We start from the raw sequence: 17,438 nt of genomic DNA on the forward strand, positions 1-17,438 counted from the left end.
CTGCCCAGAGGGGGTGTGGAGGCTCCTTCCTTGGAGGTCTTCAAGACCCACCTGGACATGTTCCTATGTGATCTGATCTAGGTGACCCTGCTTCTGCAGGGGGGTTGGACTAGATGATCTCTAAAGGTCCCTTCCAACCCTATCATTCTGTGATTCTATGATCCTCAGAGCAAGCAGGAGTCTGAGTGCACAGAGACGTTCCCAGTTAAGAGGCCAACAGTGAGGAGAGGGAGGGGAGGCACGGATGTGAGATTCCCCTGAGCCCCGCGGCCGCCTCTGCCAGCTTCCCTGTCACGGCCAGAGCTCTCGGCTCCCCAGCATCTCCCAGGCATAGGGAAAGCCCTGCTGAGGGCACAGCCTGTGCAAAGGCAGCTTTGGCACAGGGAGAGGATGGAGCATTTCCAGAGCGGATGAAATCTTCCAAGACCTTGAGCTGCCAGTTCGAAGAAGCCTACGCATCTTGCAAGTTTTTAGAGTCTTAGAACTTGGTCTAATTTAAGCAAATTTTTATAGGATTGGCACATCCTGAGCACTGGAGAGATCCTTCTGCTAAGTTCTGCAGCAAAGCATAAGGAAGAGAGAATTACTCAGTATGGTCTTTAGGGAAAAAAAATGTTCACATGAGCAAAGCAGCAGCATTTTTTTCCCCAAGCTGAGTCTTCAGTGGCAAAGATGGTGGGGCTTTTCAGAACTCTCTCAGCAGTCCCCACTCCACATGGAAAGTTTCAGTCTGAATGGCTGAAGTCTGGCAAAGCATCAAGCAATTGAAGCAGACTCTAAATCAGTGGAAAGTTGTGGGTGAGTTTAAAGGCAGACACTTTGACATGTTCTGCCTTTAGCTCAAAACCCTGAGGGCATCAGGCATCTGCATGAGCACGTGTGAAATATGAGGATCAGCTGGAGAAAAAGCATCTGGGAACTTTTCCCTCTTGTTGTCTTAACTAAGGATTGTTAAGGGATGGAAACCAGCTCTGGGAATCGCCACTTCCACGTAACATCATCCATTCCAGCATAACAGCAATGTGCAGCTGGACCTGAGGCAGCCCCTGTGCAGCCCATGATGTGGAGTGTGCAACCTGTGGGGCCAGAGAGGACCCTGACTTTGCAAACAATCTGGTGAGCTTTGGCTTTGATTGTAACAGGACCAAATCCAGCATGTGTGTGTCCATGGGACTCTGCAGTAGGATTTTCCATCTGACATTCTGCCAGTCCTCCAAGCTTATAGGTGGGCACTGGAGCTGCTGAGCTGGCCACAAAGGAGAGTCATTTTCAGCCCAAGTATAACTGGTTTTAGTTTGCTCCCACAAAGAGATCTCCTCTTATGGCCTGAACACGCTGAAACAGGTCCAGGCTGAAGGCACCAACCACGGTTGCCGTAAATGGAGCTGACACATGGCTTGAGGTCTCTGTAGGCAAGGACTTGTCTGTTTTGCCATTTTTAAATGCTCCCTGCCATTTTCAACCTGTTCCATGTAAAATGAAACGTGGAAACTTACCCAAGGAAAAGGGGAAGAGCTCTTGGCCAAGGCCAAGCCCATCACAGGGAATCTGCCCAAGTCACAGAATCATGGAATTGTTTGGTGGGAAAAGACCTTTAGGATGAACAGGTCCAACCCCTCCCCTCCCACTGCCCAGCCCACCACTAACCCATGTCCCTCAGCGCCTCAGCTTTGCAATATCTCCAGGGATGGGGACTCCTCCACCTCCCTGGGCAGCCTGGGACAGTGTCTGACAGCCCTCTCAGGGAAAAAGTTCTTCCTCATCTCCAATCTAAACCTCCCCTGGTGCAACTTGAGGCCGTTTCCTCTTGTCCTATGGTAAGGCAGCAAGCTGTCACAAAGCACTCGAGTGCTCCTCCACGCTCACGTTTCTCTGAGCCACCCGGTTCCTTTTATTTTAGCTTTGTTTAAACAATCTCCTTGGTAACTGGAGACAGAAGCAGGATTTTTTCATCCTCCTCATAAGTTGATTTCCTGCCTATCTCAGCACAGAGAAGGCTTATATTCAAATATGCATTTGCCATTGTGTCCCGACCACAGGCTTTAACCCTGTGTATCGCTCACAGACTCAGTGTCTCTTTCAAAGGTTTTTTATACACAGAGTTTCAGTTGAGAGGGCTGTATTTCACAGTTTATTTGACAGTAAACAGGTGGCATGTCAGTCACACAGTGTGAACAGGGGCTCTTGAAATTGCCCACGTGCTCCTGACGCTGAAGGTGTCCAGCAGCAGGGAAACCTCACTGGAGCGGGCTGTGTCAGGATGCTGCGGCTGCCAGAGTGGCAAAACCCTTCGGCAGGGATGGGGGACTTACTGCAGCAGCACCCTCCACCCCAGTACCTCACCCCTGCCTGTCTCTGCCAGGACATGGCAGCCCAAGGATATTAGGGTCCTCTCATCTTCTTGGGACAGTTTCCAAAATGTCCCTGCAGTTAATGAGCATTAATCACTCACAGCTCTTAGAGACCGGGAGGAGTTTGAAAGGGCAGCTCTCGGCTGACACACTTTTTTCCTCTGCCCTCTGGAGAGGCAGCTCATTGGAAAGGAAGGGGGAAAGAAATAGAATGAAAACAACTCCCAAACTGTCTGAAGGCTTGGCTGTGTTTCCAGCCAGGGGAGGTAGAATCAGCTGCTGTGCTTACTCCCTCTTGATGAAAAGAAATGATGTCCAGAGAGACCAATCTCAGAAGCAGACCAGCTTTACCTGTTGCTCTGCTGTGTTTGATACCAAGCACAGGGGCCGTGTTTGTCCCCTCCTGATAATGTCCTGCTGGGCTCAGAGCTGTTGGCACTCAACCCCAGCACATGCTTGTGTTGACCAGAGCCATCCCCAAAGGATGGACACAGCAGAGTGAAAACATCAAGCAGCACCTTTAGTGCAGAGCTGAAGAGTCGAGGTTTTGGGGTCATTTGTTGACTTCATGCTCCAAACATTGTCACTGTTGAAGGCAGCATTGCTGTAGCAGCAGCCCCTCCCTGGGGGTGGCTGGAGAGTGCTTTTTAGGGCCCATTCTGCTGTCTTTATCCCTGGGTAGCTCATGGCTTGGGTCTCGTGGTCTTCAGAAATGAGCACTCGTGATGCTTCAAGCCTGTGTAACAACAGCATTTCATATGCTGGTATGTCTTCCATACAGTGAAGTGAAACCCAATACTGGTCAAGCATGAGGTGACTTGCCACAGAGAGTCTGGACCAGGAATGAACTCTGCAGCCAGTCATTTAAATTACTGAAATGTGAGTGTTGCACTTGAACCTCCCTTGACAGGAGATTACTTACAGCTTCTTCTAATAAAAAGTTCAGTGTGACACTTAGTGACAAGCTCATAAAAGATCAAAAGGCTTTTCCATGGCTTAGGGAGTCCATTAGCAGCAGCAGGGCCCCCGCAGGGATGAGCAGGTAGGATGTTTGCCATGTGCTGTGCCTGCAAATGCAGATCATATCTGCCTGCATGGAGAGGTAGATGCCATTTTCCTCAGCAATTTGACTGCAACTTTTGTGGCACAGAAGCTGTTGGGAGCAGTGGGGCATGCACAAAATGGTTCAGGTACTTTCCCAGCCTTGGAGTCAGTCGCTTGCATCGCTAGGCAAAGGATGATAAATGTAGTGGTACCGAGGTGCTTATTTCTTAAAACACCATCAAGATGCCTTGATCCTGCATTTAGAACACTGCTCCAAGGGATTTGGGAGGGGTGGCCTGAAATAAGGGGTTAATCTTCAGGACCAGACAGCAAACAACAGGAGTCAGATGCATCCATGACTGACCATGGAGTTAAAATGGAGCTGGATTCTGCTCCTAAAGTGGAACCTGTGCAAGAGATAATGATGTTTACCCTTTGAATTTCTGTGACATGCCCTCTGCTAATGCTGAGCATCCCCTCATCCTCTCCTCTTTTTCCCATGTATATTTGCTTTGCCAGCCGTAGAGCTACCTGTCAGCAGCCCTGGCAGAGTGGCAGAGCACAATTCAGATCCCTTGTTCGCTATCTTCCCAAATAATGAAGGGAATTCTCCCTTGCCCTGAAACCCAGAGGAGGGGGATTTGAAATGTGCCTTCCTTAGGAGAGAAGCACTGCTGTGATTGATGCAAAGTCTGCCTACAGTGGCAGTTCTGGAGCAGCTGATGCACAGCAGACATAGTTTGGGCTTCTTTGAATCCCAATTCCTGATGCTGAAGTCATGCTGTTAGATACAGACCTATTATTTCACATGGTCTTCACTGTTTTGTTTAGTCAGCTTTCACTCAGCAAAGTTTTCTAAATGATTTACAGGGCTGCAAAAATGTCCTCTCTACTGGCAGTTGCTCGTTGAAATTAATACTGGGGCATGCCAAAGCCATTTCAATAAGAGTGATGTCTCCTGTTTGAGAAGCATCGTCATGGCAACTGTGCCAGGTGCACCCAGGGAAGAGCAACTAGTATTTATTTTAAAAGGTTAGAGCAATTATTGTCATAAAGGAGGACACAGCAGTGAAGAAAAGCTGCATGCATGTTTGGATGTGTAGAGAAAGAAGAAGCACTTACATGAGTTTCCAGTTGCTTTCCATGGGGGAAACGTGCATGAGGACAATCAGGGAGAGGAACGAGGGTTTGACCCCATTGTCCTCTCCCACCCAAACCCCTTTACAATCTTATTCTTCACTGCACTTGTTTTCCACTTCAAGTTTTCCAGCAGGGATTTCAAATCCAGCCTTGACCCCTTCTCATCTCAGCACACCTCTCATCCCTGCAACACACTACCCCCATCACCCAGCTCCCTGCACCGGGGCAGATCCTTCTGACGGAGCATGAAGAAATATTGCAACTGGATTTCTGTTCCCTTTGTTACTTGCCTGCATCACCCACAGACCTGACTGACCAGCCAGGCAGGGGTTGAAAATCCCAGACAGGCAGAGTGGGGGAAAGTGCCAGGTTTTGACTCTGAATCCTGCAAGGCTTAGAAATGAGATTTGTAGGGTTTTGTACTGAGCAAGGATGTTGGGTCAGGCTGAGCCCTGGGGCAGTCAATCCTTTGCTTGTAGCACAGGCTGAATTTGTAGGGACTAATGGCAATGTTTAGCTGGCATGGGCAGGGTTCTGCAAAGCCAGGGGAAAAGTTATTTCTGCTCTGTCAGCTTTCCCAGGTGCCTTAAGCAATATTACTCAGGACATTTTTTACCAAGTTCATATCAAATATGTCTTCCCTTCTAGTCATTACCACTTGTATTCCTCTGTTTGTGCATGCTGTTTTTGGAGATCCAGATGCTGGGTGGAGTCTCTCCTGCTTGATCACCCAGTGATCTTGCCTCCAGAAGGCACCCTGGATCACCAGCACCAGATGTGCATACCAGTGGGATTGGGAAAGAACAGCAAAGCACTGTTTTGCCATGGTATAACCACAGAGGGAAGCCACACCTTCAGCATGACCAAAAGGGCTCAGGGCCCTGTTTTGGGACAGATCAACTGAGTGCCATGTATCTTTGCCTAGCTGGCACCTTGCAAGATGTGACATTGGCAGATGAATGAAGAAGTGCATTAGCCAGTGTGCAAACTTCACAGTCAGATCAGAGCTAGTATCGAGGATTCCCCAGAAAGGCATTTCTGCTCTAACAAATCCTGCTCAATATGGTCTTCCTAAGAGGAGAGTCAAGCACCATTCAGTCTAGCATGTGAAATCATCTAACCCAGCAATTGTTGCTCCTGAAAAAGTGTTTTCAGAGGCACTGAGGATCAGCTGTGCCTGTCATCCCCCAGCTATCCATGCCGCAGCAGCTCTCAACCCTCCTGTCTCTGCAAACCATCTCTCTCACATCTTATAACTCTGCAAGGCCAAGGAAGAGCATCCCTTTCCCAGGGTTTTCCTGGTAGTGATGCTGTGGAGCAGGCCAGCGTGATGTATTTGAGTTATTTGTTGTCATTTAACCACAATGCATCTTGAGGCCAGGGAGCAGTTGGTTTGTGCAGCCATGGAAATGGCAACACAGCCCTGTGGTCATACAAAGATTGATTCAGCAAGCTTTGGAAAAAGAGGTGGAGAGCAACCAAGAAAATAAGAGCAGCCAGATGAATTTTGATTCCAGAGGGGAGGGAAGGATAGAGGGAGCAGTTCCCCCTCCCTGTGTTTGCAGTGCCCAGGCTGGTGTGCTTGATCACAGCTGTGGTAAGCATTGGGTTGTGCCATGCAGACCTGGGCTGCTGGACCAGGGAACCAAATTGTCACATCAGATCATATCCACGCTTCACGGAGCACACATCAGGCTTAGCTTCAGGCAGGTTTTCCTTTACCCTCTGTGTCATGTTTGCAGCACACTGCAAGCAAAGTTTGTGTGAAGTACAGACATATCATGCCAGCAAAGCTTGGTTTGGCAAAGGACTCTGCATGGATGACTCGTGGGGCATCTTTCAAAGATGGAATCCTGTCCTCTGCCAGGCACATGTCCCTCCACCACCTCCAGCACAGACCTGAGGGTCTCTCTGCATGCAATACCTCTTCACCATTAGGTTCAATTTTGTTGTCCACTGGGAGAAGAAAACCCCTATCTATTCCTTTTCCTTCACAGCAACAAGACAACTTCCCTGCTTGAGTAGCTGTCAGAAATTTTAGCAGTGAAGCTGTTAAGTGCATAAAAGCACTCCCTGGTGCCCTGGTTGGAAGAGTTGTGTGCTGCAGAGACAGACAGAGAAGCAGATAGGTCTCATTGCATCTATAACAGCACGGGCAGGACCTCGAGCCCCTGCAGCCTCTGAGGAGACTCACCAAGCAGTTGAGGACAGCCAGGGAGGTGGAGAGCAAAGCATAGTGGAGGTGGGGATGGGGAGAGAAGAGCTGCCTTGCTCTTGGTGGTTGGCTCCAGACATACCCTGGGGTCTGGTCCAAGTTCCTCTCTGTGGCCACAGCCAGTTTGCATGATCCTGGCCACTGGCTCTGGTGGTGCCCAGCCCTGATGATGATTTGAGAGCTTTCTCCCTGGTCCCCTAGAGCAGCCTGCTTGCCCCTCTGCACAGGCACTGCCTGGTGCCCAGCTCTGCGGTAGACAGGGAGGCTCCTAAACCACGTGTCAAGCTTTAACTTTAATTAAGTGACTGGCTGACAAGCAGATGTATGAGAAATCAATGTACCAGCCCTCTGTGAGAGTCTTGGAGTGAAAGCTGGAGTGGGCAGCACCAATGGAGGTGGCTTTGAAATGTCACCATCAGCATCTACATCCCTCATGGCTATGCTTTCACTGTGATTGATGATCCTCTGGATGGGGAGAGCTCAGCTGTTGCAGGGTCAGGGCTGGAAGCACCAGGTTTAGGACAAAGAACTCCACTCCCAACTGCCCACCCAGGATGAATCTGCAGCTGAAAGTACTCCAAGCTGTTATGGTAGTTCTCCTGGGTGCTCAGTGGAAGCTGGCCGGGTAACAAGCTGCATAAGCACATTGTTCCGTCTATTGATTCAGGAATAAGTCCAGGCAGCAACAGTATGCCCTGTTCTCATGGGCAAGCAAGTTATTGACTGCTGTATTAGTTGGTTGGTTGGTTGGTTGTGTGTTTACAGTGGATAATTTTCCTGGCCCACTGGAGACAAATTTACTGGTTATGGGCAGTACTTCTTAGCTATTCCAGCTCCAGCTCGTGGGTGATCTGGGCACAGTGGTACTTTCTTAGCTACAACATCTCAGTTAAGGTGGGCAAGATCTCTGCATTGGAAGATCTCTGGATTAGAAGGTTTCTAGTCCAAAGCAAGTTGCTCAGGCAAGTTTTGAACATCTCCAAGGATGTAGGTAGCTGGCCTCACTGTCTCACTTGAAAAAAAACAAACAGAAAACAGTCTTAAAAAGGTATGACTGTGATTCTGAAAGAGAGCTGAGAAGTGCACTGTGCAGCAATGAAAACCAGCTTTTGCCATGCTGAATCTGAGCAGCAGTAGGAAGTAGGTGCTGAACTTGAGACGTCTCTGCTGCTGGAAATCTGCCCCTGTCAAGATGAAGTACTTTGGAGGATGGGATGTCCTCTGTGTCGCAACATGTCCTGCCTGGATCTCTCTCGAGCTGAGGTGCCCAGAAGATGCAAGTGGACTGACATGCTTTTGCCAAGTCCACATCACCTCCTCTAAGAGCAGCTATTTGCTCTCCCTGACACTGAGCTGGCCTTAGCAATCACATTGCTCTCTCTGGCACACGAGGTACCACAAATGCCAAATGCTTACCCAAGCTCAAAGGGAAACGGGAGAAATCTGCAGAGCAGAGCTAAATACACAGAAACTTGGTCTGGCTAAGAAACTGCTGAGACACAAATACCTGGGAGCTGGAAGAGCATCGACTGGAAATACTGTCTATATACCCATCCTGCTCTTCTGTTCTCCAGTACTCTTGACAGGTATTAGAAGAGTCTATGCTGGATGGCCATGAGGTGTAGCAGTTCTTCCCTTTGTGCACCATCCTCAGGGCATCAGCATCCAAGAGGACCATCCCATGGGCTGTCATAACTAAGGACTGTGTGGAAATACCTCTGTTAAAAGGCTTTTGCAGTTCAAATTAAGTAGCATGGATTGAAGTGTAAACTAAGTCCTCATGGATGGCATTGGGCTTGGAGGGAGGGCAGGGATTTCTATGTTGTGTTCTCAAAGGTACCATCCTTGTCTTGTTGCTTCTGGGTATCAGCAAGAAGAGAAGAGCTGAAGCTGCATCTGCAAGATTTGCTTTATTCTTTGATTTCTGGTACATGGAAATGAGATGAAACTCATTCCCTCAGCAATTACCTTGGCTACAGACTCAGGGAAGAGCAATTTCTGGTACAGAAGTGCAGTTGGGTGCACTGTGGATGCCCTCAGCCTTCATACCAGAGCAGGGCTCTTTAACTCAGTCTCAGCACCAATGGAAGGAAAATCCCCACAGCAGCAGTGGTTTGCTGCAAACTTGCCCCATGATGTCACTGGGGCTGCCTGTAGTGAGCAGGGAGGAAGGCAGGAGGTGTGCCAAGGCCTGTGGTTTAGGCCAACACACAGCAGAGGACCTTTAGCCCCATTCACCCAACTCTTTTGGAGAGATGCTCCAGAAATTGCTCTTTCCCACCTGCAGTGTGGCTGAGGTACAAAAACATTGCAGCTTTGTCAAGGGCTGTCGTGTTGCATACTCATTGGATCTTGGCTTAAATACACAGCTCCTGGTCCCTAAACCAAAGCTGATTCTAGACCTCTGTGGGGATTTAAAGGGCAGCTTGGGAGCACCACCTAGATTGACCCCAGATTCACACAAAGGTGAAGAAACTGTGTGATTGTTTAGAAGCTGCTTTAAAGTCTTCTGGTTTCGCCTTCTATTTTTCCCCTCTGCCTCATGGATTTGTGGCTCCTGGTTTCTGGCCCTGCAGTGACTCAGCAGTGGGGGCTTCAGGGTACTATACAGTGTCCCTTCTGTTTTCTGTTTACACAAGCACTATCACGTCTTGTGCCGAAGGAGCCACAGGAGAGAGACATTTTAAAGGCAAGTTTCAGCGTGTGCTCGCGCTGTTGGGACTTTGGGTCTCGGCCTATTTCGTGCCACCATGTACCTCTGAAAAAGGCAGCAGGCTTGCAAAACTGGACACTGAACACAGCAGGAGCACAGGACTAGGTGAGGCCACTGGGAACATGGGCTGCAAGCCACAGTTAACTCAATGCTGCTCATCATCACAGCCCACACTATCCAGTGTCATCACTGCACCTCCTGCATTACTGTGGCAAGCAGCCCTTACTCTAACTCAGGATAAATTGTGCAGTTGCCTGATCCCTCCTCCTCCTCCTCTTCCCTGATCAAACCCAGCAGAGAGGCTTCCCAGCAGGCACGTGGCCGTGTGATGGAGACCAGGCATGCTCCAGGAGAAGCCCGTGTTATTTCCACATCCTTGCTGCTTCTCAAACCGATGTCATCTCAAACACCATCAGGAGAAGAATCCTTTTCTCCAGGACTGCAGTCTCATCCCAGGGATGAATTTGCCCCAGCAATTCTTGCTGATTGGAGATTCAATCCAGAGAGCAGACTTGCCCTTTGTTCCTTCCCCCTCTATTTCCCCAAAGGCCTTGTACAGCAGAGACACCAGCACATGTCTATCCAAGGCAGAGCACTTGCTCACACCCTGAAAAATAGCACTCAGACCACTAGCAGTGATGCCACATTCTTCAAGGAAGTCCTGTTGCTGTTGAGTCTCTAAGCACCACAATCAGCTTTATTAAATGGGCACCCAAGTTTCTTTGTGTGACAGAGAAATATTTCGTGGGGCTCTGAGGAAAGCCACAGGCAGCAAGCCAGAGCACACCCATTGGAAGTTGACATCTCCATACCTCTGCTGCCCTCAGAATTGATGAAGGAAGCCTTTTTTAATTAACTTTCCCAAGCAAGGGGGGGTTTTGTTTGCTACGTGAGGGCAGAGTGCAGTGTACATTTCCATGGGAGCTGCCAGGGAAATTATTGATTTTGTCAGCAACGTGGTTGAAATTGTGCCATTCTGTTAATTCTGTCAGGCCCTCTTTGATAGCTTGGCTGAGAGCATTTTTGCATCCTTCATTAGGTTTTTAATACACGATGATTTCCCCTAACTTATCAAGGCAAAGTGAGATCAGCCACGTGCTTGGTAACTGTGCTATGTGCAAACCTATTGCAGCAATAATTATAAACAGAACAAATTATTAGAGAGATTCATTATAAGATACAATTACATTGCATCTTCTAATGTGCTGTGCTGCATTGTTCAATTCTGCCCAGGCACCGCTTGCTTTTGAGTAAATGGTTTCGTTGTGAGCATGAAGGGCAAACTTAATACGCTTCTGACTCATAGCAAAAGGCACAAGAAATCATCCTGGCTGTTCCTCCAAGTGCTTGGTGGTGTTTACTCTGAATGGGAATAAAATGTCGTCTCTGCTGCCAAATACTTGTCAGCCTAACGGAGGGGCTCTGGGTGGCAACACAGACGTGCAAGGAGGGGACAAAGGCAGCAATTACGGCAGCGCAGCCTTAATTTCACTCACCTAGAGAGTTGCTTTCTTGCCTGGGTTTTCATGGGCTTTCAGGAACAGCAGATCCTGCTTGGTCACATATTAGAGCAGAGCCATGGCTCCCCATGGAAAGCACAGAGGAGCAAGGGATGGGACAAGAGGTGTTTCTTTGCCCCCATACTCAGCTCTTGCCCTAGTATTTGGCATTGGTGAGACCTCAAATACTGTGTTCAGTTTTGGGGCTCTCACTACAAGACACTGAGGTGCTGGAACATGTCTAGAGTTGGGCAACGAAGCTGGTGAAGGATCAGGAGCACAAGTCTGATGAGGAGCAGCTCTGGGAAATGAGAGTATGTAGTTTTGAGAAGAGGAGGCTGAGGGGAGATGTGATGACTCTCTGCAAATACCTGACAGGAGCCTGTAGTGAGGTGGGGGTTGGTCTCTTCTCCCAAGTGACAATTGACAGGACAAGAGGAAACGGCCTCAAGTTGCACCAGGGGAGGTTTAGATTGGAGATGAGGAAGAACTTTTTTCCTGAGAGTGCTATTAGACACTGTCCCAGGCTGCCCAGGGAGGTGGTGGAGTCCCCATCCCTGGAGATACTGCAGAGCCGTGTAGCTGAGGTGCTGAGGGACATGGGTCAGTGGTGGGCTGGGCAGTGTGAGGGGAGGGGTTGGACTTAATCTAAAGGTCTTTTCCAACTGAAATGATTCTAGGACAGGACAGATGGGCTGGGTCAGGGGGAGAATGACTGGGAAACTTGTTTAAGTAAGAACTTTCACAGGAGGGCAGTGCCATCAAGCATGGGGTAAAAAGCAAACCCAGCCAGCATGCCAGCAGCAAGCAGAGGGCTGCAGACAGTCACTGCATGGGGACTTTTTTACTCCTTACTTTTTGTCTGAGACAAGATCAGAGGAAGAGGTCCCATCCCAGCAGCACTGATAGTGAGCAGGTTGCTCCTGGCTGCTGGATTTCTGCCTCCCATCTTGTCTTTGAAAGGGCTTTGCACTGTAGGAAAGACCACAATAGCACTAGCCTCTCGTACCCCAGGGGTTTGGTCACCTTCTGGAGAGCAGCTTTAAGCTGGATATTTCTGGTCTGCATACATGAATCCCTGAAAAGAACTGGAAAACTTCTTCCATGCTATTTTTTCCTGTGGTAAAGTGATTTATTCACTCAGTTTTCACTCTGTTGGATGTCCCAAGCAGCAAATCTCTCTGCTGGTGGCCACAGCCTCCTACAAGGCTTTCACCCTTTGTAGTGTGTGCTTTGTTGCTGTGCTCTGCCTTTGGACCTTCCCTACTGATGCCACAGGGGCAAACTCAGCAACTCTGGGCCATGTGAGAAGAGAGACTTGCTGTATGACTCTGAGAGAACCAAACTTTCAGGGCTTGGGAAGGGATGTGCTGCTAGTGGGTGGACTTGAAGATCTTAAAGATCTTTTCCAATTGTAACGGTTTCAGGTCTCACTGTCAGGGAAGCTCTTCACCTGCCCTAACCATAAAGACCAACTGTCCCTTATGTTCCCTCCACAGAAAAAAAAACCCTGGGTTTTTGGACAGAGGCACTTCTTGCTGCCCCTGGGCTGAGTCCCCACTGGGGGAGGCTGGTGCAGGCTGTGCCATGCCCAGCTGTGGCTTCTGGCCGTGCTGGGGAGGATGGCACCCTGCGAGCTGCCGGTGCTCTGGCTCTGGCCCATGCTCATCCCATGGCAAGCTCAGCCCCTCTGCTCCTGCTCTTTTCTTTTGGCTGTGCTGCCCCTCCAGCCTGTGCTACCAAACCCACTGTTTTCTGTCCACAGCCCCCTTCTCCTGCCATTTCCACCCTCCTCCTCCTCCTCCTCCTCCTCTCCCTGTGTTCCCTCCTCTCCTTTTCTCCCCTTACTCTTGAATCTCTATTTCTTCTTCTCTGTTCCAGCAAAACGATATCAATCAAGGTGATAGATGATGAGGAGTATGAGAAAAACAAGACCTTCTACCTAGAGATCGGGGAGCCCCGTCTGGTGGAGATGAGTGAGAAGAAAGGTGGGGGACGAGCTCCGGGGCTGAGCCCAGCCTGTGTGTCCCTGTCTGGCTCACTCATGCCTGGCACCTGCACCACCGAGCTCACATCCCCAACGCCTATGGAAAAGGGCAGGAGCGAGGGCACTTCCCATCCGCCCCCCAAAGTCAGCCTTTCCCCAGCCCACCGAGCTCCAAGCCCGGAGGGGTGGTGGGGATGCTCCTGCCCTTGCCCATCTCCGGGGGGATGTGCAGCCGCTTCCCCCCACCCGACCATCTCCAGCACCACGGCACCCAGGCGGACGTGAACTGCATGCGTGTGTGACGCCAATCATGTGTTTGCCTTTGTCTTGTGTTCCCACAGGAAATTCATTACCCTTAGAGTACTTGACCGTGAGGAGTATGAGAAAGAGTGCAGTTTCTTCCTTGTGCTTGGGGACCCGGTGTGGCTACGACGAGGAGTGAAAGGTGTGAGAGTAAAACCAGACCAGCTCTCGAGACGCTGCCGACTGCTTTCTCTGTGTCTCCCTACTCTCACACTCCTTTCTCCTCGCACTTTGGCTCCCGGTCATTTTGCCTCCCTCCTTCAAAGCTTGGCCACTGCACCTTTTTACCCTGTATTTCTTTCCTCTTTCATTTTGGGAGGACTCCGTTTCGCTCACGAGGGTCCCTTGGGGAGCAAGACACGCTCCCAGGAGGGCCCCGGAGCACCCAGGCAGGGGATGAGGAGCATCACCAGCCCCCCACTGAGATATCTGGAGAGCATTGCCCCTGCCACATCACAGCTACACCTTCCTTTAATCCCAAACCAAAAAGGTGATGCTGCATCGTTTTTATCAGAAGATGAAAAAGAGCCTTTGCTTGCAATAAAACGCATGGCCAGAGCAGTAATTTAACCCTTTTATGCTGGCAGTAGGATCTGAAAATAGCTGAGAATCACAGCACAGGCAGGTAATACCATGAGATGGAATCAGTCTAGGAGAAATCAGGTTATGCTCATAAGTTTCATGGCTTTGCACTGACTAATAGCTTCTCATAGGAATAATAAAAACAATTTCCTCTTTCATCACATTTCTAAACCAACTGCAAACCTTTCCCCACACACACACACACACAAAAGAGTTCACTTGCTTTCCTGTGCTTTTTTCCTGCTAGGAAATTAAGTGAAAATTAATAGTAGCAGCTAATTCTGTGTGTTATTGGTGGCTGAGCAAGAAGCAGCCTTAGAGTTACTTAAGATAATTAGTTGCCCTACAACAGACCCATATTAAAGCCTTTGTGGAAAAAAAACACACCCAAACCTGGCAGCAGCATTTGGTCTGTCTGCCTTGGAGGTGCTTTCTCATTTCTGGGACATAAGCTCTCCCTGCAGCAGGCATGGGGTTGTAATAGATTATGTGCTAGGGACTGCCCCTAGCACTCCTCATGCTGAGTGAGGGACATGCTGCTGTATTTCAGGCTAAAAACACATCCGGCAGCAATGCCACGTTCCCCTTCAGCTCAGGTGAAATCTAGGTCAGCAGCAGCTTCATCCCCTCCATCAGGGTTCCTGCAGGTTTATGTGACTAGCCAACAGCAGTAGGGCTGAAAAAAACAGAGAGAGTGGCACGGCTTAGGCTCTGCAGGTGGGATTTATGTCATTAAACGATGCCAGTGGCATCTGTGGAGCACAGCCAGTGTTGCCAGGATGAAGGGACACACGGGTAACTCGGTACCTCTGGCTTTGCCCAGCTCCACAGGGATCAGCATGGGCTCAGTCTGCCTGAGTCCAGCAAGAGCAAACACGCCTTCCAGGCCCCAGGTTTGAGAACTGTGGTACCAACACCAGATCCCAACTGAAATGTTTCATTAAATATAAAAGGAAAGCAAGCCCCTCATCTTCACAGTCACAAAGGTAACTGGGGAAACCTGAAGGAAGCTCAGCCTTGCAAACTCACTAGCTGGAAGGCAAGTGAAGGTTGTCAAAGATGCCATTTGCTGCTTTGGCCATGCAGAGGGTTGGGGTTTTTTCATTTGTTTTTTGTGCCTGGTTTTGTACAAGAGGCAGCAAATTGGGGTGGGCTGTGTGCTCAGCACCCTGGAGACCAGAGCCTCTCTGAAACATCACCCTTGGGCACGTAGCCATGGTGGGGTCCGCACCTCAGGAACCAGACACCCACCAGTGCACCGAGGAAGAGGCTTTGTCCTTTTGTTTTGAAGGCCAAAACTGTTGAGCGAGAAGATCCTTGAGCCAAGCCTTGCCACAGCCTTCTCCTGTTGTATATGGCAGAAGCACAGCTGCCTGCTGGAGCTCTTGCTCTCCACGAGGCAGCTGGAGGATGGCAAAGCCTGTAGCCGCCGCACAGGGGACGTCTTGTGTCCTCCCCCGGGGCAGAGCTGCCTCCGAGACCAATGGAAGATCTTGCACCTACAATTCAAAGGGGGGAAATGAATTTTTGGAAGTGTGCCTCAATGCCATCCTCACCCCATGTTTGATAGTTTTTATTTTAAATCCACACCCCCACGAAACGTTTCTGTTCCTTTATTTTTAGTGCCTTTTCTCTCAACACTAACGGTATCCTGCAGCTTCACAGATCTGAAATCTCTGCCCTTGGGATCTGGAGTCTTTCTGTGGATATCCCTTTTGATTTCATTATTCATTTACTTTTCTTCTTCTGTGTTTGTCTCTGTCTGTCTCCTCCACAGCCCTGTTGTTGAATGAGCTTGGTAAGCGCGCATTCGTTTTCCTTTTCCATTCTCCCCCTTTGTCTGCGTATTTTCGGAGGACAAGTTGGTTTCCTTTGACGTTTTCCTTTGCTCCCAATGTTCTCTTTTAGGGTGGTCAGCACTGTATAAGTAAGCTCAGGTATCTAATGCCACATCTTTCCTTGGAGTAGAGCCCCAAGGTGGTGTTACAGCCACAGTAAATCCACCAACACCCCGAGTTACAAACCTGGCTGTGCAAGTTAACCCATGGCCTCTTACACACTGGCATGGCAGAACCAGGAGTGCCTGGCAACTCAGGGATGCTTGTGGCTGGACAGGAAAGTTGGCCAATCCTTTGTTTTTGAAGAGATGGTCCAGGCTTTGCATACAGCCTTGGGGAGGTTTAGAGCCCACCCAGCCTCTGAATTTCCTTGCTGGCCATCCCTAGGATAGGATGACCAGGGATGGAAGCACAGCCTCATGCCCCCAGGCCAGGCTCACCCTGGTTTTACCCGCTCCACAGCAGATATTAGATACTGGAGGGTGGCAGCTTGCAGATGTGTGTTGAAAGGCCAGTGTTCAGGTTTCCCCACACTATCCCTGGGGTGTGTATCAGGAAGCAGCCCCTCACACACACCATGTCCACAGTCCCCGGCCATGGGGCAGGGCAGGACCCCCACATCCCTGCAGGCTGCAGGGTGTCAATGTTGCTGTACCAATGCTAATCCACTCTTTCTCTTTCTCTCCTCTCTGTCTCTCTCTATGTTTCATCTAGGTGGCTTCACCATCACAGGTATGAATTTCTGCTTTGCCCTGCCCCCTCCCCTTTCCCTCCTTTTAATGGCCATATGCTTACCCCGCTCTTTCCTCTTGCTTCCCTCTTTGCTTTTGTTCTGTCCTGGAGGGAAACTCTGGAAGGGTAAGAAGGCATCGTGCTGTGGCCCCGCTGCCACAGCCGGTCACGTTAACACTGTGTCCTCTCACAGAGTGCTCTGCCTGCCACACGTGCCTAACCCCCACCTTGGGGAGGGTGATCCATGAGCCCTGCAGCAGCAGGCAGCCCCTCTCTCCATCTCTTGGAGCAAGGAGGGCTTCACCACTTGGTCCAGCCTGCAGAGGAGGTGTGCCCAGGGCTCTGCACAGCACAGGGACCCTGTCCTCACTCCTCAGGCCATAGCCAAACCTGGCTTGCTCATCCAGCATTAACCAGCCAAGCATCTGGCATTAGCCAAGCACTGTGGAGAGAGGAGGTCCCAAGTCCCACATGATTCAGAGCAGCCCCTCAGGAGCCCTGGAAACAATAATTCAGCCTGACACAGCTCTGGCCATGAGGTTGGCCCCTTTGACTTGCAGGAGGAGGGCTTTCCCTCAGCCTGGGGCCGCCTGCAAGGGAGCAACACTAACCCTGTGTGAAGTAGGAGTAGTTTACTAACCGCACGGCGGTGGCTGGCGTGGGGCGGATGGACCCTCCTGCTGATCTCCTCCTGATCACTTTGATAGGCAAACCTGTCTTCAGGAAGGTCCAGGCTAGAGATCATCCTCTTCCTTGCACCGTGGTCACCATCCAAGGTACCCACCAGCGTGATGCCCACGGGCCCTGGCAGTCCGGCACGGACTGACTGCGGTGTTTGCCCACTGACTGTTGACCTCCTGTCTCCAGTGAATCCAGCCCTTTTTACCCCTCATGTCCTTCTGCTCATGCCTGGAGTGGACTAGAAGGAAGCTCAGTGGGGACCTGTGCAGGGACAGTGACAAAAGCCATGCTGCCTGAGGTCCCTGTGCCCCAAAGGTTGCACAGATGCCAGTGGAAGTGCAGACCTGCTCTGT

General features: G+C 50.1%; 1 protein-coding gene across 4 annotated transcripts in view; it reads left to right on the forward strand.

The window, feature by feature from the left end:
• Positions 1-17,438, forward strand: part of SLC8A1 (solute carrier family 8 member A1) — a 136,544-nt gene that overhangs the window by 107,034 nt on the left and 12,072 nt on the right. For 3 of the 4 annotated variants that reach the window (XM_061990394.1, XM_061990397.1, XM_061990396.1), the window contains exons 3-4: positions 13,291-13,394; positions 16,387-16,404. In XM_061990394.1, the coding sequence (XP_061846378.1) occupies positions 13,291-13,394; positions 16,387-16,404 (122 nt within the window). The remainder of the gene's footprint in view (positions 1-13,290; positions 13,395-16,386; positions 16,405-17,438) is intronic. The other variant, XM_061990395.1, reaches the window with a different exon arrangement.

This window comes from Colius striatus, chromosome 2, assembly GCF_028858725.1.
Source record: "Colius striatus isolate bColStr4 chromosome 2, bColStr4.1.hap1, whole genome shotgun sequence".
Classification (NCBI taxonomy): Eukaryota; Metazoa; Chordata; class Aves; order Coliiformes; family Coliidae; genus Colius; species Colius striatus.